Raw genomic sequence first — 21,697 nt, 5'->3', positions numbered from 1 at the left:
TGAGAATGTGTTACGCGGGTGGGCGGTGGCAATGAAGGTCGGGGACTGTCGAGCCCTTGAGCTATTAAGACCAAGACCTGGCAGGGGTTACCCTGTTAGAGGCAGGCACAAAAGACCAAGACCCAGCTGCCAAAAGACCAGCTGACAAAGACCCAGAGGTGGGGTGTCTGGGAATGGTATAGCCGGGCCTGGCTGCCTGCCTTCATGATTAGAAACAAAGGCACTTTCCAGAGCTGTGTGACGCTTTACTGCCTATCCAGTTCCGGGAAGCAGGGAAATTAAAAAAAATAAAATAAAAACAAATCTTGAATGCTGTCATTTTAACAATAATATGAGCCCAATTTCATACATCCTGATCCTTTAAAGAAGGAATTAAGAATAGTATTACTACAGTTGCGAACCGATTTAAGTTTTTGAGGTCAAAACTATCAAATTGAACTTTTGAAAAGTCTTTTTAGATTAAAACCGTACATTATATTGAAAACTCAAATTTACCATTTAAGTTTCAAGAATTTGAGTATAGCTTCATTTTACTCCTGGAGCAGAAATTAGGACAAAATTTTTTGCAAGCTATAAAGATAAGTGTTTTGCGATCCATGTTTAAATGAACAATTTCATTTTCAATTAAAGAATATGTCCTGAATTTTTTTCAGTCTTTTCTTGAGACACCTTGTATAATCTTTTTAATATTTATATAGTTATAGTCTTATTTAGATATGGTTGGATGGATAGTGATGAAGAATTCCAACAGTTTTATCTCTTTTTCCCATTTTGAAATGTTGAATATTATGTAATTTGTTTAAAAATAGTTTAAAATACTTTTGTTCATTTCTCATTACTACTGGAATTTTTTCATATTATGTATATATTAAACTTTTGGACTGATTTATTCATTTTGCTTTTACATTATGACCCCATTCAACTTTTATATAAATAAGTACCTCAAACTCCATAGAGTAGAAAACCTGCCTTACCCCATCCTTTTTTATAAAAATGAATCTAACTCTCTACATTGGGGATTAGATTATAGTCAAATAATGCAATAAAAGAGCTAGGTTTACTTATGATAACTAAGAAATATTAAAACAAAGAATAACACTGATTAACATGATTTTTGTTTCCTAATGTATCATACATGATTTCAATCTGTTTTTTGTTGCTGAAAATGAATAAATCTGAATCTTTCTATCACCCACCATTTCTGAAAAATGTTAAATTTTTATTAAAGGATTTTTTCATTGTTCAACATATAGTTAGCATTTTAAGCTCCTATATTGTATTTTTTTAGCTCATTTTTTATTGTTTAACTTTGTTAACATAATTTGTAAGTTATAAATACTAGACAAAGAATTAAATCATATCATAGTCACGTATTATGATGTATCTAATACTGAAGAGTGAGCCTTCGTAGACAAGATTGATCATGTCTGTGCAGGTGAAAACATGTAGCTGAAAACACAGCTGTGTTGTTTGTATTAAGCACTGGATCTAGGGATTAATTAATTTTATTCAGCCTTATTGCTGTCTAAAGTTTGTTAACAGTGCAGTGTCATAATTCCTCGAAATTGTATAAATGATGTGGATGCTTTTTGTTATGTATGTGGTGAGTTTACTCTAAAATCAAATATAAAAAACATTACACCTTTAATTAAAAAAGCATATAATTTGTACTTTCAGTGTAAAATTGGTGATCATGATAAGACATGGACTCCTCATATAGTATGCACTAATTATTTTGATGGCAGTATGGGATAAATCAGGTGGTGGAACCACAGAAATTTGAAATTAAGGCCAAAACGTTCGCTAACAAGAACGCACAATGACCCAGTGCATAGTCATGGTGGAGGAGCCAGTTTTTATCTTACCAGAGTGCAGGATGCTTGTAAAAACTTATAGAATTTCTGGTTGAATGTCTGCACTGTATGAGCAAGTTCATGATGCATGACATCCATAGAATTAAAGAAAATCACCAAAATTGTCTTCACTTTCGACCAGCTTTGTTGTATTTTCTTTAGTTCTGGAATGTGGATCCTTCACTGTGATGGTTGTGTCTGGGTCATACCCATAAACCCATGATTTGGATCAGTTAAACCTTATTTAACAAATCTGGATCAGCTTTGACTCAATTAATCAGTTCTTGGGACACTAAAAGTCAGTGTAGTTTGTGCTGGTCTGACAAGTTGAAATGAATTTTGTGGACATTCAATGCATGTTTAAATTTTTAGTTAAAATTGACTAAACCACGTAGAAACTTAGATTCAGTTCATCAGCCATCTCCCAAATTGTAAGTCTACATTCAGAGCACACTGAATTACAAACTTTCAATGTTTTCATTGGTTTTTGAAGTAGAAGGCCAACCAGATGGGGGAGGGTAGTCATCTTCGATTGATTCACGGCCATATTTGAATTTGTTGAACCAGATAAAAACATTTGTCATTTTTTCCCAAAAGCTATTTGTATAAGTTCATTAGTCTCCGATGCTGATCTCCAGTTTTCCAACAAAATTTGACACAAATTCATAGTTTCATTTTTTCATCCATTCTGTGAAATCATTAATCACTGAAAACTGAAAACATGTCTTTACTCACCAGGATGCCAACCTCTACTTAAAAGATTTTAGGGTGATCTTTTCAGGATTTTTCAAGGACAAAATAGATTCCCCTTCCACACCTGCAGGCAAATCTTCCCTCTCCTATTAAGCAGTGGCTACACCTATCTTAAAATTTTTCAATCACCTCATATATAATAAAATTTCTGATTTATGTTTATAATAATTCAGTATAATTCAGTAAGTTATATTTCTGTGGTAGTGGTTATCCTTCCAAATATCTGACCCAATTCATCAGCTAATTCACTGGTTTTAACTTTGATTAATTTTTTTTATTGCTTAATTTTATAAACATATGGATTATTTTGGGTGTTACACGAGACAACTTCAAAGTTTCTATTATTTTACCTACAGGTTGAAAATTTTCATTTTCACTGGATAATAATTTGCTGGCAGCCTATTTGATCTTCATCCACTGATCTCTCTAGTTTAACAGGTCTGCTTAGAATTAGGTATATACCTTCCCCTTTTTAGTTGTTCCTTATCAGAAAACTTTGTTTTTACAACAATGCATAAAAAATAATATTATAATTTTATATTAATCTTTTTATGTTTCTTAATACTGAGTAATATTACCAGTTATAAAGTTAAAAAATTTATTTAGAAATATATATAATTTATATTTATTTGCCACTTGCGTATGCAGAGGTTTGTTTTGTGTGTGAATATTACACGATGTAATTTGATACTTTTGTATAGTCTTTTTTAAATATTAGTTAAATAATATTAAATACATTTAAGTTAAAAAAGTTAAAAATAAATTTAATATACAAATATTTTTATGTAATGTTTTCTTTTTTCCAGATTATTCATTAAGGCGTGCAAAGAAACGATTAATAGCAGCAAAAGAAGAATTGCTGCAACCAGAAGCTACAATAACAGCACGAAGACAAGAACTACAAAAGCATTTAACGTCACTTACAATAGCTTGTAGCCAAATTGGTGATACCAGACCTTTATCATATTGTAATTTTAGTCCTGATTCAAAAATGTTAGCTACAGCATCTTGGTGAGTATCCACTTTTATTATTTTTTTCTTGTTTTTTTTTTTTTAATTTCTTACTGCCATAAATCTTTTTATGTTCAAAATAAATGTTTTTTTCTTTATTGGTGGCATCCATGATTATTTGGGGTTTTGATTACTATAAAACACCTTTGCTAGAAGTGTTTAACTATTTAATTTAATAAATTAATGTATTTTCATAGCTAATATCTCCATTCTTGTTTGTTAGGTTTAGAATTTGTATGTTATATATAATATAAGCAAACATGTTTGCATGCCAAACCCACATACACACACACTCTACTATTAAGTACAACAGATTAGTTATAGATATTTTTTTAGATAAATGGAGTTCAATGATTGTTATCATTTAATGGTAATAATTGTTTCACTATTTTGGTACAATGTACACTGAAATGCCTAGTAGTTGTTATGCAGAGTTGTATTAAATTCTTCTGAGAATAAAACTTGATTAATAAATCATTTTCATAATTTACTCTTGAATGTGCTGGTGTTGGCTTCACACTAATGTTATATGAGCTTTAGAAAAATTGTTAATTCACAAATTATGGTTTTTCTTAGAATATTTTCATGTATTTTGAATGCCAAATATTCGTTTTCTGGCATTATTACTATTTTGCTTCAAATTTAGGTTATTCATAACAATTATATTTATTATTGAAAGAGAGATTATGAGACCTAACTACGAAATAGGCACTTCAGCTTTAAGCTTTATTATACAGTCTCCAAGCAGATAAATCCCTAAGTAATGGCTTAGAAATTTTGACAGGGGGCTGCTTATAGAATGCTAAACTCAGAGTCAGACGTACCACATGGTCCTATAATGGGAACGAAGCAAATAAGGAGGTGAAAAAATATAATCTATCCACGGGATAAATCAGGATAATTTATTGCCTTGCCCAGGATCTTCAAAACATATAAACTATACCAAAAAATCTACCAAGAATAGCCAGAATTTTATTTGATAATAAACCAGATTTTAGACGGTCTAGTATAATTAAAATTTTGAATAGATCTGACTGATTGCTTTGTAACTTAAAGATTCTATTAAAGTTGTTTTCTGAAGAAACCAAAAATCAAATTAAGTAAGTATAGGAGTAAATAAAAGTACAGTGAGATTGTTAACAACTGTTTTTTTTCCAAGTTTTAAAATTCCACTTATAAGTTGTGTTAGTATTCTGAATATTGTAATTGACAATTATTCTGCATTATGGTAACTTTACTGAAGAGAATTAAATATACTATTGTTCAAATAAATGCAGAATTTTTCATTGAAAGGTTAGTTAATAAGTTTATAAGTTACTATTAATTTACAGGAGTGGCCTTTGTAAACTTTGGTCGATACCAGATTGTGAACACATTTCAACATTTAAAGGACATACATGCAATGTTGGTGCTATTGTCTTTAATCCTTATGCGTTACAGGAGGATTCTATTTGTGCACTTGCTTCATGTGCTGTCGATGGTTCTGTCAAATTATGGAATCTGAAAAGGTAATTATTATTATTTTTAAATGTATTTATGATAGATACAAAGCTTGACTAAAAAAATGCAGAAGTTTAGGTTTTCTCAAAAAATCTTTATTTATTCTCAATATTGATTTTGTTACCTTCAAAGTACTCGCTTTTAGATATAATGTATTTGTGCCAGTGCTTTTTCCAGTCTTCAAAACACTTCTGGAATGTAATTTTCGGTACGATGTTTAGCTCCTTCAGCTATTGTTTTTATCTCTTTATGATGACAAAACTTCATCCTTTCATGGTTCTTTTCAGCTTCGGGTATAGAAAGAAGTCGCGGGGGGGGGGCTGTGTTGGGTGAATACAGAAGCTGAGGCATCATAGTGGTGTTTTTGGCCAAAAATTCACAAACCAGCAGTGAAGTGTGAACAGGTGCCGTCATCGTGTTGCAATTGCCATGAATTGTTTTGATACAAATCCAGGCATTTTCTTAACATAAACGACATAAAACCTCCAAGTAGTAATCTTTATTGACTGTACAACCTGATGGCAAAAACTCAAGATGTGCTAAGTCGTTAAAATTGAAGAACCCAGTGATCAGAACCTTCACATTCAATTGAACTTGACAAGCTCTTTTTAGTCATAGCTCTTCAGCAAGCTTCCATTGGGACAAATGTGCCTTAGTTTTGATGTTATACACCCGTGTTTCATCACCGGTTATGACCCGTTTGAGCAGTTCTGGATCATTGTTCTCTTCATTCAGGAACTCCTGAGCAATGTTCATTCAGCACTGCTTTTGATTGAAATTCAACAATTTTGGAACAAATCTTGCTGCCACACGTTTCACATCCAAAACATACAAAAAAAATGGCTTGGCATGAGCCAAATCATACGTCAACATCATTACGAACCTCTCTGATGGTGATTTGGCAATTGTCCATCATCATTTTCTTCACTTTTTCAATGTTGTCATCAGTTGATGTGCTGGGACATCCAGGGAGCTTGTCATCTTGGAAATACCCTCTTGCAAATTTTTGTACCACTTGTAAACGCTTTTTTTATTCATAGTAGAATTGCTGAAAGCAAAATTCAACATCTTCAATGCAATGCTGCACTTTATTCCATTCTTAAATCAAAATATAATGCAAATTCTTTGTTCCATTTTTCCACAAGTTAAAAATATCTGACCTTACTGAAATACATGTAACCTTTTTGACAGCCAGCAATAAATTAAGTATCCAATATGGCTACCAGTATAAACATACATTACGGACAAGTGTATCAACGTAACAGAAAAAAAATTTTGACAATTGGACTTCACAGCTCGGGAAATTAAAAAATTCTCTGCATTTTTTAATCATGCATATTTATATGTTTGATTAAAAAACAAAACATTAAAGCTTGATTAAAAACAATGTATAAAAACATGAACAGTATTTTAAGCACAATTTCTTTCATTTTTTTTATTAATTTGATGGCAGTTTATCCTGCTGTTTTTATTACAGTTAACTAAAATATTAATTAGCATAAACATAAATCCACCGGGTTGGTCTAGTGGTTAACGCGTCTTCCCAAATCAGCTGATTTGGAAGTCGAGAGTTACAGCGTTCAAGTCCTAGTAAAGCCAGTTATTTTTACATGGATTTGAATACTAGATCGTGGATACCGGTGTTCTTTGGTGGTTGGGTTTCAATTAACCACACATCTCAGGAATGGTCGAACTGAGAGTGTACAAGACTACACTTCATCTACACTCATACATATCATCCTCATTCATCCTCTGAAGAATTATCTAAACAGTAGTTACCGGAGGCCAAACAGGAAAAAAAAAAGAAAGAAAGCATAAACATACATTACCCCTCCCCAATATATCAGTCTTTTATGAAAAGAGTTATTTTATTTATATTGTAACAAAAAATGTGTAATTGATATCTGTTTTGTGATTCTGAGATTTTAAAAATAGAAAATTTTGAGTATTTACTAGCTGTTGTTGTATAGTAACTTACGTAGAAAATGCAGATTATTTTGAGAAGATTTGGGTAGAAAATGCATTCATGCCAAAAAAAAATAGTCATGAAAGATAAGATTTTTTGTTTACCTGCCAAGTTATTGCTTCTCAATTTTTATTTTTCTTTGTAAAATGTTCCATTAAATGTTATTTTTAATGTGAGTTTCATTTTTACCAGTGAGGACCCGCTAGCTGATGTAGAAGGTCATGCTCCTCACAGAGTGTCAAGAATTGCATTTCATCCGAGTGGAAGATTTTTAGGTACTTGTTGTTTTGACATGTCATGGAGATTATGGGATTTATTAGCCGGACAAGAAGTTTTACATCAAGAAGGCCACACTAAACCTGTATATTGCTTGTCTTTCCAGAATGATGGTGCCCTAGCAGCATCTGGGTAAGATGTAATTCTGATATTATTTGTTAAGTATTTATGAACTTTTAGGGTTTATTTATAGCTATAAAAAATTAATTTTAATTTAACAAATTAATCTGTTATTGTTAAAGGATGGATGCATTTGGATTTATCAATTATTCTTGCAGTGGCTGCTGTTAACATGTTAAATAGGAAATGTTATGAACATGTAGGGTGTTAAAGGTCTTAACTGGCAGTATGGATTCGTAATTTAATATTTAAAAAAAACGTGTGTAATATAACTTGAATTATATTAAATATGTTTTTGTTGGTCAGTTATATAAGTATTAAATAAAAACTTTTACAAGGCTAAAATAATACATAGTTTAGTAAAAAAATAAGGTTATTGTGATGCCTCCTTGTCTGATGGGAAAATTAGGATAAGTCTGGAATATATATAACCAGATAGATGTTTGTCCCAATTTCAACTTTTTTGGTCAATGTGTTCTTGAGATATTAGCAAAAACTATAACACTAATGTTGAATATCCCCCACCCCTAAACACAATTGACTTAAAACTTTGGAATTATAAAAAAATTTGTTAATCACTTTCATTGTGGTAAAGCTCAATTTTCTATTTACACTATACAAAAATTAAAAATTACCATCCCTTTTTCATATTTGCCCAAAAATTAATGCCATCAATCTTTCATATATTGACATTTTTTGAACCATTGCCCAAAAAATTTACAGAATTTTGTAAGCTCATTAAGTTTCATCTCTGCTGTACAATAACATTTTCAATTTCAGTTGTCGTTCAACCCTTTAACAAAACTCTGGTCTCCTTTAATTGCAGTTTGTGTGTAGATTTGAAGTCTTCCAAAGTACTAGAATAGTATATTTTATTTTTAATAATGTGTAAAGGCTCATTTTCTCAACAGTTTTGAATTTTTATTAATACTATTACACAAGCTTATATGCAATTTTATTTTTGTAACAATTTGTAAATTTATACTTTTTAATTGATTAATGTGCTCTATACATTCATGTATATTATTCTAATTAATATAATATTATGTATACATATGTAGTAGCATTATGCTATATAATATATTATAGCATGCTATTAGAAACTATACTTGATTGAGGCATTTGTCATATCGTGACACCAGCTTCTGATGCCCTCTTCAAAGAAGTTTGCTGCCAGTGAGGTAAGGTAAGCCTTGACAGCCTCCCGAAGTTCTTCATTGGTGGCAAAGTGTTGTGTGCCCAACCATGCCTTCAATTATTGAAAGAGGTGAAAATTACTAGCTGCTAGGTCTTCAAACAATTTAAGTGAAAAAAACTTCTCACTTGAATTGTTTGAGGAGGTCTTGCGTTACATTGGCACAGTGCAGTCGTGCATTGTTGCGGTTCAAAACCACGCCGGATGAGAGCATGCCTCATCGTTTGTTCTGGATCGCTCTGTGAAGGTGACGTAGATTCACAATAAACTTTTTTTGTTATTGTTGTCCTCTTCTCTATAAAGTCCACTAACAAGATGCTTTATGGTCCCAAAAAACTGTATCCATTTTTTCCTATTGTTAAGTGTGTGTGTTTTAATTTTTTTGTTTGTTTGGAGAAGAAGTGTGCATCTACTGTTTAGACTGTTTCTGGATTATGATGCTGGATACAAGTCTCATCGCCAGTAATGATAGATTTTAAAAACTCTTCCTCCTCATTATTGTAACATGCAAGAAACATTAAGGCTGGCACCATTTGCTGTATTTTGTGTGATCGTCGCTCAACATTTTTGGGACCCAATGTGCACTCAGTTTCCGGTATCCTAGGGTCTTTAGTTATAATTGTGTACAGAGAAGACCTTAAAATATCTGGTTTCTGCAGAAAGTTCACTTATTGTAAACCTATTTATCGTAGACAAAATCATTAACACGCTCAACCAGGTATACATTAGTGACAGATTTGTGTCCTTGCCCACCTTTATCATGGATGTCTGTTTGCCCTTCTCTAAATTTCCTACACTATTCATGTACACTACTGTCACTCAAAGTTTTTACCATACACTAGGCTCATTCTGCTATGGATTTTAACACTGCTACATCCTTCTGCTTGCAGAAAACTTATCACACTTCGCAACTGGCACTTAGCAGGAATATCAATCGTAGTGGCCATGTTCATTTGCCCATAGCTCAACTCAAACTGATGCAATGGAGCCAACAGTGGCAGAGGTTGTGGTGGGGGGGCGGTGTAATTGCACGACATGCAGACCTGGCTCCTGCCTATTTCTTGTTTACTTAGATGCAGGATCGGAAGTTGGAAAAAAAAGCCCTCGTATAAATACTTCTGTTGACCTACAACAGTTTGTACCCATAGTTTCTAATTGAACTTCAAAAAACTACAACAGGCTCACAAGAGTAACTATAGTTTTCTAGTTTAAAACTGTGATGCAATAATTTAGTTATGAAGAAATAATTTTTCTGATTGGAAAATTAGGCACTCCTTGAGAACAAGACTGCTGTTTTAGGAGTATCCATCAATTTATGATTAAAATATTGAAGATTATTAAAGATATATAAATGAGGATAGGAGTAGACATTTAACAGTTGCTATAAATTGTTGAAATATTAAAGATAGGGAAAATCGTTCAGTTTGTCATTAGAAGTCAAAAAGTGATTCACAAAAGCTTCCCTAGGATAACCTGTCAATTTTAATCACAATTGAATCAAAAACTCAGCATTTTCATACTGAATGAGAAAGCATAAGAGAAATTTTGAACGAATTTAAACCTTTACTATCTTTCACACAACCTTACAAACAATTATAAACTGTGCCATATAACTGAAAAATATTTGAAAACGCTCCTTCCAGGGTCTAGGAAGTACAAAATTATCCTTGCTTCGCACATCTGTCAATTAGTTTATATTTAAGAGCTCCTAAAAAAGAAAAGTTTAAGTACCTTAAACAAGTATAGATGCATCAAAGGAAGCAAGTTTAATATACAAAAAAAATGGGAATGAATGTGTCCTAGCAGGTATGACACGTATAAGATGTTTCTGTCCTATCACTGTGAGCGAATTTTATTAAAATACACATCAATTCAACATTCAGTTCTATATCTTAATCAAGATTCAATCAAAACCAAGTAAAGTATTAGAACACCAATTGGGCAGAAATCCCAAAGATAATAAAACTTTCTGACGAAACAAAACATTTCATTCTTTAGACTAAGAATATCATTTTCCATAAAAGATTGCAATCAGTAGTTACCCCTAGATATTTCATACTATCGACTTGATCAGCATTATCGCAACTACATTCAGCTGTCTTGAGCAAGTGAGATTATGATATCTATCTAACATGTGAGTTGCTAGTTTTCTCCCCCTTTAACTGGAAAATTATGTATTTGGATTTAGATGCATTTAAAGTATCCTGTTTTTGCCTAACCACAACCTAATTTTAATTAAGTCCTCTTCGATAGATTTCAAAACTCAGTTAAAACATTCTTCTCTATAAAAAAGGGCAGTATCATATGCAAATGAGGTCAAACAACCTCTTGAAATGCCAGAACAAAAATTGTTAATATAAATAGGAACAGAATTGGGCCCAAAATTGAATCTTGAGGGACACAAATTCTATTACTCCCTCATTACTGAGCGTATTTTTAATTTTATCCTTTTCTTCCCTTGAAGTTGGAGTGAAACCAGTTAAAGGCTAAACCTCTTGCTCCATCATATTTAATAATATATTATGATTAACGACATCGTAGGCCTTCTGGATATCCAGAAAGAAGGTGCCAACTTTAGAATCTTCATTGATGCTGTTTACCAATCGTCAGACAAATTTAAGTAAGGTATTTTCAGTGACTTAATTTTTCTGAAAGCCAAATTGATTAACACTGAAAAATTATTTGTATTAAGAAAGTTAAATATTCTTGAATTTACTACAGTTTCCAGAATCTTTGAAAATTGTGAAAGCAGGGCTATGGGCCTAAAGTTCCTGGCATAATTACTATCTCCTCTTTTATAAATAGGACTACCACTATTAGTTTAAGTTTATCTAGAAATTTTCCCGACTTCAGAATTAAATTGAATAATTGCGCAAAAACATGAGAAATATGTTGACACACAAATTTTAGGGCATACAAAGAAATCTCACCAAAATCAGATGACACTTTGGCTTTCATAGGCTTTATAATTTTTTCAATCTCAAGATAATGTGTAGGCTGTAGGAAAATAGTGACTCTGACTTCAGTTACAGTAGAAATATTGTTATGCAAATATTGATTCTGAACTGTAACATTCTCAAGAGGTGTTTTTAATTAATTTCTTTGCAATTCCTAAAAAATAGCTATTAAAAATATCCGAAAACTTTTGAACCTTTCTAACTATCTGGCTATTTATCTCAGCTTAATTTCATCTATTTTGTATCTTTTTATCCTTTTTACCCATTAATTGATCAATAGTTTCCACTGTTCCCTAGAATTACCAGTGTTATTAATAAAAAAGATTCTGAAATATAATTCTTTAGACTTCCATATGTCATAGATAAGTCTATTCCTGTACCTACTGTAATATCTTTTTAAATATAAATTATATGGTTGATTTTTAACTTTTTTAAACAATAAATTTGCTCTTTTAATTCTATTTAATAAATTATCTGATACCCATGGTTTAATTTTAATGACATTTAGTTTCTGTTTTAAACCTCTGCTATCGACCAACGATATCTATAAAAAGCAAAAATTCTGTAAACAATTGTCAACAAAGATAAACAAATGCTGTCAGCTGATAAGAAACTGGCCTGATTGACCTTGACAGGAATGTCATTTTGCACATCTTTCACTATTATATCTCCAGCTCTATAAGTTTCATTTTGGTATAAAGATTATATCCATCTATTAGGTAATTATTTAGTTCTTTATCATAAAGCCATATCTCAGTTAATACTATTATTTTAGGAAATAAGTTTAAAACAACAATTTCATTTAAGGATTAATCAAACAAAATTTTGTACATATGCTCCTTATATTTTTATGAATTAGAAATAAAGATTTATCTTCCATAAAAGAAAAAATAATAAAAAACTTAACAAAACACTATTTAAAGAAAAAATTAAATAATAAAACTTAATAAAACACTATTTAAATTTATTGACATCATCAACATAAGCACAATTACAGGTGCACCATCACTTCTGTGTAAAAAACGTTTTCGTTACATACGCACAAGTAGCTGAAGCCCTTTTCCTTTTTCAATTCTCTTGCCGATGAAAACTCTTTCCCATGATCAGCTGAAACATTTTTGTTTATGTATTCTGGATTATCGTTTGGCAACCCCAGGTTCTTTGTTGAGAGGTCCCTCTCAATTTTAAACCGGTTGTTTCTATTTCTGCGTAGTACTGGGTTAATACAAAAAAATTAATATTGTCGTGTATATTTTTTATGTTAGATCTTTTATGGTTTTTAGTTTTCTTTTTAGTCTTTTTGTTATCCAAGAATGGGCTCCTTACACCCATCTCGGACTTTATTAAATTCTATTCACTTTTGGTTTTATTTTAGATTTTATGTGTGATATTAGTTGAAAGTTTTATTCATGTTTTAGATTAGCTTTATTTTCTTTTATTTTTTAATAAAAAAATTCCAGGCAATGTTAACGTGCAGGCGTTTTTTGCCCCAAAAAAAAACCGTCCAGGCACAACTTCACTATATGAACACTCAATTGTAACTGTGGAGATAGATGTGTTAAATTGTTACAGGACAAAATGATGTGCCACAATATTTTCTACAAGTTTGGTGTCAGTTAACTTAATGAATGAACTGAGTGATTCAGAGCCAGTGTACTGGGTAGACTGTTGCATGAACAGAAATAGATGGAATGATCTTTGTAGTTTTTCTTTTGGATTTATGTTAAAACATACAGCTATTTCTTTTTTAATATTCAGTTGAAAAAGTTATATAATCAAATATTTATCTTTTATTTAATTTAAAATGCATTGGTCATCTATGTGGATCACTTTTTACTGTTCATTGTAAATAATAAAAATGTTTCCTCTAGTAAATGTCATGTCTAGTCAGTTCTTTCTTTTTTGTTGCTTCCTTTCTTAATTGCAAAATTAATTAACTGTTTTTTAAATCCTCTTTAAAATTATGTTAGTTGTAATGTTAGAAAACTTTATTTACATATATAGGAAGCTTCTTATATATGGTTTCATTCTTTATTTTTTAAGATGACTGTAAATTTTCACAATATCTCACGTTACGTTTTGATGTGATAGGTACAACTAATTGACCCACCAGGTAGGTCTAGTGATGATCACGTCTTCATAAATCAGCTGATTTTGAAGTCAGAGTTCCAATGTTCAAATCCTAGTAAAGGCAGTTACTTTTATACGGATTTGAATACTAGATTGTGGATACTGGTGTTCTTTGGTGGTTGAGTTTCAATTAACTACACATCTCAGGAATGGTCAACCTGAGGTCGACCTGAATGAAGACAGACTATTTTTCATTTGCATTCATACATATCATTCTCATTCATCCTCTGAAGTACCTGACAGTGGTTCCAATGGCTAAACAGAAAAAAGAAGAAAAACGTATAATTAAGTGGATGAGGGACTTGATCAGTTCATAAAATTTATTACTACTTTTCTATGTTAAGTTATTTTGGCTTGTTTTCAGTTACATATACTCTATTCGTATTAAATATATTATGTAATACTTTTTTTATACATATATATCTTATTTTATTATTTTTTTAAAAATAATATAATTCTTCAATAAACAAAACAAGGCAAAGAATCAATCATCCACTTAAATTTGATTGTTTGTTTGCTGATAAAGATCAGTCTCCATTTTATTTCTTATAGATAAGTTTATCTTTATGCAATAACTTTAATACAATTAATATCTTTACTTAATATCAACTTCACGATATGCTATATAATAGTCTGTACTGTGCATCTTGATATGAAGTATAAAATAATTTATTGGACATATTAAAAACATCATTATTGTTTTTCTAGAATAAGTAAAACTTACCTTTTAAAATGTGATGAGCTTTAAATCTTTACCAGTATTATTCTTTGTTACAGTTTTTGAGTGGAATTATTTACTTATTACTTTTATTATATTTATTTTCTAGTGGACTAGATTCATTCGGAAGAGTTTGGGATTTAAGAACTGGTCGTTGCATAATGTTTATGGAAGGACATCTAAAATCTATTTATGGCATAGACTTTTCACCAGATGGGTAAGTAAAACATAAGTACTTTATAAAAGAATAATATTAATATAAGTAAAAATTTTACTTTAGTCAATTTTTTACAGAATTTTAACAATTTTATCTGCAAAATTATTAAAAATCTCATTCCTGCAATTATCATTGATTAATAATTTAACTCACTTATAAACAGAAAACTATATTAGTTTAAATGTTAAGTATTCTATAAGCTAACAATTTATTTAATGAACCATGACAGTAAATTTAATTTTGTATCTAAAGTCTCAAACATTATTAATTGACTTTCACACCGTGCCTATCTTATTGCAAATACCTTTTACACTCAAGGTTGTTCAAATGTTCTTTCTCATTTAATTTTACTTATAAATGTGACAGGATAAATGACTAAGCGACTACTTGGTAAATCCTCTGCTACAAAGTAATTAAGGACAAAAACAAAGCATATGTAAAAAATTAAAATATCTTTGTTGTAATTTACTTCATAGAATGATAATATAGTTTATTGGTTGTAAAAAATAACATTAACTTAACAAAAGTGATATATAGACCAAATTTTTTAGGTTTATTATGAAGCCAGAAAAAGTAAAGAATATTGGAAGAAAGCACACTCAAATCACTGAATGCTGAATCCGGTGGAATTAATTACACTGATATTTACATAGCCTATAATAGTCGACCATTTAAACTGAAAAATGTATAGAGATTAGTTGGAGGAGAATCCAGCTGTTACTATAGTAAATAAATGACTTGATTGCATAAATCATATAATTCAGAAAAAGAAAAATATGTGAGAACTAGATAACTTTAGGTGTTGTTTACTTGGTATATTAATATGAATGCTGTTGATAAATAATCAGGATCAAAGTCAGAATGTGATACAAAAGGGATTGATCCATCATCAGATAATGTATCATTAGGATTTTATCATTGTTTTATTAAAAATATTTTTTTATTTAAAGTAATTCAAGAATATAATATGAAAATATTATTTTTATTGTCGTTATTTGTTTGTAGATTACTTAATTACATTCTTGAATGAAGATAAATGAATTATGTTCTTGATGTTATTGTAAATGCATGATTGTAGTTATATTTTATTTATTCATCTTTTTATAAATCGTGAGTTACTGTACATTACTTCACTTTACATTATGTGTTCAATATAACAATTAGATGTATTTTACTACTTCATGTATTTAGGTTCAGAACTAAAGATAGCTTTTTTTCTTGGGCACACAATGAAGTGTTATTGACAATACCCATATATAAGTAATATTATTGCCGGCCTCTGTGGTGTGAGTGGTAGTCTCAGCCTTTGATGCAGAGGTCCCGGGTTCAAATTCCGGTCAAGCATGGCATTTTCACACATGCTTCAAATCATTCATCTCATCCTCTGAATGTTAAAGGCAAAATAAAACCTCAATGAAATAACAATAGTAAAAATTTAAATTAAAAAAAAATTATCATTTGGCGTATACCACAATAAACACACACATAAACAGACAAAAACACTTAAAATTAGCATTGAAAATGTACAATATCATAGGCAAAATAGTAAAATTCTAAAACACTAAAAAACACATTACATTAATTATTAAATATTAGAATATAGACATATGGCCTTAAAAGAAACAAGATGGCGTAGTATATATTAATTATACAATTTCTGAAATTCTCACTTATTGTATAAAAAAAAAAAAGAGTTAGTCCCTATTACTCATAATAACTGAGGACTCTGCTGTATACTAATCCTTTGACATAATATTTTGATATTTTATATAATATTAGAATATTCATTACTAACTACTAACTTTGGAAGTACTTGTTACAGATCTTTCAAAACGATAAGCCGTTCCTTTCCTCAGTGATATTACAAATTACATTGCTTTCCTTCTATTATACATATATTTAAAGACATATATATAAAGAAATGAAATTTGTAATATCACATATTAATATGTAGTATCACATGTAATATCATATATTTGTAATATCTTCAGTGTTATTAATGATTAATGTCTTTAAATATATGTATAATAGAAGGAAAGCAAACTTCTTTAATATGTGATCAATTAACTGACCTAAGAATATTATTTATACCACATAAAAGTTAGGAACTTTTGAACCTCACAAATTATAATTATTCACATTAAATTTATTTTTTTTAATGGAAGAAAATAATTTACATTAGTTCAATAAATTTTACTCGTCTAAAAGAAAAGAAAACCTGAATTAGAGCAAAACAACAATCATAAGGAAGCCAGAAAAAATTAAGAATGAGGAAGAAATATTTAAAATACATTGTTAAATAGAACGTAATAATAGTTAGTTCTATTGGTTTATTTAAAATTGATTTGAAGATAAAATTATAGTAAATTCTTTCAAAAGGTAAGAGGTAGATGTGACATGTGCAAGTACTAATATATGAGGGTTAGTTATTTTGCTGATCAGCAAAAGTTTAGAATGAAACTATAATATTTCAAAATTAATTGTATAATAAAGTGATTATACAAATATATTTTGACATTAATTGAAGATTGCAGAAGAGAAAGATTATTACATCGTATAATTCCAGTGAAGTAGCTGATTTCTGGCAAAAGAAAAACAATGTTTTCTGATTTACTTTGGATTGTTCTTTGATGTGACATATATCTTATTGGTTAAAATTTTTTACTTTTTAGATATCATATTGCTACTGGAAGTGAAGATAATGCATGTCGAGTATGGGATCTGCGACGTAGAGCATGCATCTATACAATTCCTGCTCATATGAATCTGATATCTGATGTAAAATATCAACGTTCTGGAGGACATTTTCTGATTACATCTTCATATGATAATACAGCAAAGGTAATAAAAATTAATTTTGATTAAAAATAAACTTTGTGAATGTTCTCTTAAACTTTTTATATTTTCTTGTAAAAATAATAAAACATACAAGGTTTGATCTAAAGTAATGAGAATTTTTAATTTTCTCCAAAAGTATTTATTCAATTTTCAATGTTTATCCCTTACCCTTCAAAGTAATGTCCTGGTAATATTACACACTTATGCCAATGTAGCTTTCAGTTTGAAAAATACTGGTGAAATGCCTCTTGAGCTCAGTTTTCGATTTTGCCTTTATCTCATCTTTTGATGAGATAAAATTGTTCCTTGAGTATCCTTCTAAATTGTGGAAAATAAGAAAAAGTCACAGGGAGCCATGTCTGGAGATTAAGGTGGTTGCAACATCACAATAATGTTATGTTTTTGCCAAGAACTGCTGAATAAGTGAAGCGGTGTGCACCAGTGTTGTCATTGTGCAAAATCCAAGAGTTGTATCTAAAGTTTCAGTCGTTTTCTCCAGGTTGCCTCACGCAAATTGTGTAGTACTCCGTGTTGATTGTATGACGTTATGGTAGGAATTTGTGATGAACAATTCCATTGTAGTAGAAGAAAACTCTAAGAAGGACCTTCACATTTGACCAGACCTGATGTACTTTTTTGGTCTTGGCTTCTCAGAAAATTTCTGTTGCCATACACCCATGTTTTGTCACCAGTTGTGATGTGTTTGAGCAAGTCTGGGTTGTCAACAACTTCAGTAACCATTTTTTCAACGATGGTTACATGATGCTGCTTTTGTTGGAATAAATTTGGCTGCCACCCGTTTCATGTTCAAAACATTAGTAAACATTTCTTTGCATGAGTTATATGAAATTCCTATTTCTTTGGCAACCTCTTTAATGGTGATTCTGCGATTAGCAAACACAATCTTTAACTTTCTCCATGTTTTCATCAATAATTCACGTGCTAGGATCAATGACAGGTAAATTCAAAGAAACTTTTTTTAGGAGAATATTCCTGGGAATTTATATTTTAATTTCCATCCTCCCTTTTCCTCTTAAAATATCTACTGATAGATAGATATCTACTGATACAACAACAACAACCTGAGAAACACAACCTGGATCTTTCTGAAGATAATAATTACAGCCTATAAATGTGATTTTCCTAGCCCTTTTTGTTGTTAGACGGTTTCATTTTTTATTATGGATAAAACCAATACAATTGAAGCTTCTGTAAGTTACTGCACTGCTGATGTGGCTAGAGCTGATAAAATGGGCTAGCTTCTTTATTTTGATCAGTACCACTCTATGGGGGCCATGCTTTCTGCTGACCTCTTCAGGAAATCTTTAGCCCAGACATGTTTTTCTTGCTTCTGTATCATGCTAATTTCATCATAACAGATTTCTTATTCAGTCATTTTTTTGGGCTGTTTGGTCAATTAACTCCACAGCCATGCATTTTGACCCCTGGGAGGCTGAATTTAATAAATCAGCTGTAAAAAAAATGAATTTGGTACTCAGAATGTCATCATTCTTTCAAGAAAATCTTTCTATCAATTGTTTTGTTCCACGCTTGAGAGGAAGCTGTTTAGTAAAAAACCCATCAAATTTTTTTCTAATTTTTTTAAAATACCACGCACTTTGTGAATTTAAGTTTTTGTCACCTTTCAGAACAAGAATTGCATCGCTTATTGATTTTAACAATAACATTTTTTTTTCTATTAGAACCCATACTGAAGATGCAAATCGATTTATTTATTTATCAGGAACTACACACAAGTAACTAGCTATACATATAGGACTAGTTCTGCAGGTGGTATTATTGACCTGTGCACAGACCTGATAACATATTAATTTAAATTACAAATGTAAACTTATTTAACTAAATGCTCACAATCATGTTTTTGTTAATAATCTTTTTTTTACATTATTTATGTTTTTATTTATAACCATATTAACGCCAAAAAAGTTTCACATGAGCACTCTTTATAGCTTGTAAAATATCTAGACATATTCACATCATAACATTATGAAGAATAATTGGAGATATTCCATTAATTACACTTTTGATCCTTCTTTATTTCATTGATGTTGACAATCTTTGCATGACCCTGTTTTTGTTAAACCCCCAAAGAAAGAAATCGAGTACCATAACGTCAGGGGATCGAGGAGGCCAAGGAGTTGGTCATCGTGGCCAATCCAACATTGAGGCAATTGTTCATGTGGGTAGACCCTAACATGTAAACTCAGTGTGGTGGTTCACCATCTTGTTGGAAGTAAACATTGATTTACTGATGTGCTATTTGCGTTACTGCATACTCCTGTAACATGCCAAGATAAATAACTTTAGTAACCGTTAGCTTGGTGAATGGTCCAGTCACATCAGAAGCAGTCAACAGACACCAAATGTTAATTTTCAGGCTATCATGTTGTGTTTATCAAATGACATGAGAGTCTCTCTATCCCAAATCCGACAGTTATGATTAGTTATGACAATCCAAGTTGTGGTTATTGTGATCAGAAACATGGAACATTGCTTTATCAGAGAAGACTACTTTTTTAAAAATGTATTATCTTTTGCAGTTTATTGAGAATATCCTGAGCAAAATTGTAATGGCGTGGTTTATTGTCATCTTCAATTGCATGCACCGAATTTTGTATCTATGAAGTTTTAGGTGCTTGTGTAGAACCTTCACGATTTTCAATTGCGATATTCCCAGTTCTCCCACAATGAGTCGATTTACCTAGGTTTCTCAGAAAAGTTCTCAACTCGATTCAAAACTTCCTCAGAGATGGGAGGTTTGCTAACACCCTTTTTATATATTACACTTTGTGTATCCTTAAACTGGTGATACCAATATTTAAAAAGATTTATTAGGAAACCGTACTCTAAACAAAAACATTTATGAATAGTAGTAACAAATCTGCTTTCATGAAACCATAGTACATACAATGATTTTTCCTGCATGGTAACCATTGCTCAACTGATAATCCCCGATGTTTAAGGTCATCCCCGTGTTTATTTAAGGTCATTAGTAAATCTATTACGTACATAAAGTTTGAAAAAATTCAATGCGTGCTACATTGCTTTGTTCATTTTTTATTAACCCCTAAAACGTACTGAATAATTTATCTTCCTCTTACATTAATGAAAATATTGATATACATTATAAACAGTGCTGCCATTGAAATAGATGATCTCAGCTAAAAAGACAGAATAACAAGAATTAAAAAATTGTTTTTATTTTTTTGATAACACTTCATTACTGGTTTCGATTAATAAAAAATATTTATTCTATAATTACAAATTTCTTACTATTAAGTTTATTTTTTATGTTCAAAAAAATATAATTTCATCATATTTGTAGAGTGATGTGTCCTGATGATGTGTTATATTCTGCAGCTTTTACTTGATATAAATATTTATTAATTCTTTTCAAAAATATTCTTTCTTATTCAGTATTAGTAATTTCAGTTATGGCTAAGAAATTTGTAAGTATTGTTTGACAAAATTAGTTTTTACATATAAAATGTTGATAGCTTGGCTGTAAATATTGTTTTTAATTTGTATCACCAAACTGTAAAACTGGTCTCTCATTTACAAATCTCTTTAATTCAAGTTATTCTAGGTAAGATTTTTATGTAATTTTTTTATTTTTATTGCAATGAAAATGAAAAAAAGTTATGAGAACCTACCTAATTATGAATATTTTTAAACTGAATTCACCAGAACATTGTTATTGTTAATGCATTTATAACTTGTTCAACAAAATTTGACTTTATTTTATTTACTTTCTCTTGATTTTATGCAAAAGAAGATTAATTTAGATCCAATAATGTCTTGTGCTTTTGTGTGCCAAGATAATACACATCTTGTTTGTACAATTAAAATTCAAAGCTCTGTTTGTTTAATACGTATTAAACTTTTATTTTTCAGGTTTGGTCCAGTAAAACTTGGCAGCCTTTAAAGACCTTATCTGGACATGATGGAAAAGTAATGGGATTAGATATATCTCCAGATTCGAAGTACATTGCTACTTGCTCTTATGACCGAACTTTTAAAATTTGGATGCCAGAATGAATTTTATGTGTAGTAGTTATTTTTACTATTTAAAAAAAATAAATTTTACTGTAAATATTAATTTACAATTTCAGTTTTTAAGTAGTAGTAGTAGTACACATGTA

The 21,697-nt window shown here is 30.5% G+C and overlaps 1 protein-coding gene across 1 annotated transcript in view; it reads left to right on the top strand.

Moving 5' to 3' along the window:
- U4-U6-60K (U4-U6 small nuclear riboprotein factor 60K) overlaps nt 1-21,697 on the top strand; it is a 37,950-nt gene extending 16,253 nt beyond the window's left edge. The window contains exons 5-10 of the mRNA XM_075365781.1: nt 3,413-3,617; nt 4,949-5,125; nt 7,276-7,491; nt 14,589-14,696; nt 17,369-17,537; nt 21,450-21,697. Coding sequence (XP_075221896.1) covers nt 3,413-3,617; nt 4,949-5,125; nt 7,276-7,491; nt 14,589-14,696; nt 17,369-17,537; nt 21,450-21,593 — 1,019 coding nt within the window. The 3' untranslated portion in view covers nt 21,594-21,697. The remainder of the gene's footprint in view (nt 1-3,412; nt 3,618-4,948; nt 5,126-7,275; nt 7,492-14,588; nt 14,697-17,368; nt 17,538-21,449) is intronic.

The sequence above is a fragment of the Lycorma delicatula genome, chromosome 5 (assembly GCF_047948215.1).
Source record: "Lycorma delicatula isolate Av1 chromosome 5, ASM4794821v1, whole genome shotgun sequence".
Lineage (NCBI taxonomy): Eukaryota > Metazoa > Arthropoda > Insecta > Hemiptera > Fulgoridae > Lycorma > Lycorma delicatula.
This window is presented reverse-complemented; position numbering and strand designations above follow the sequence as displayed.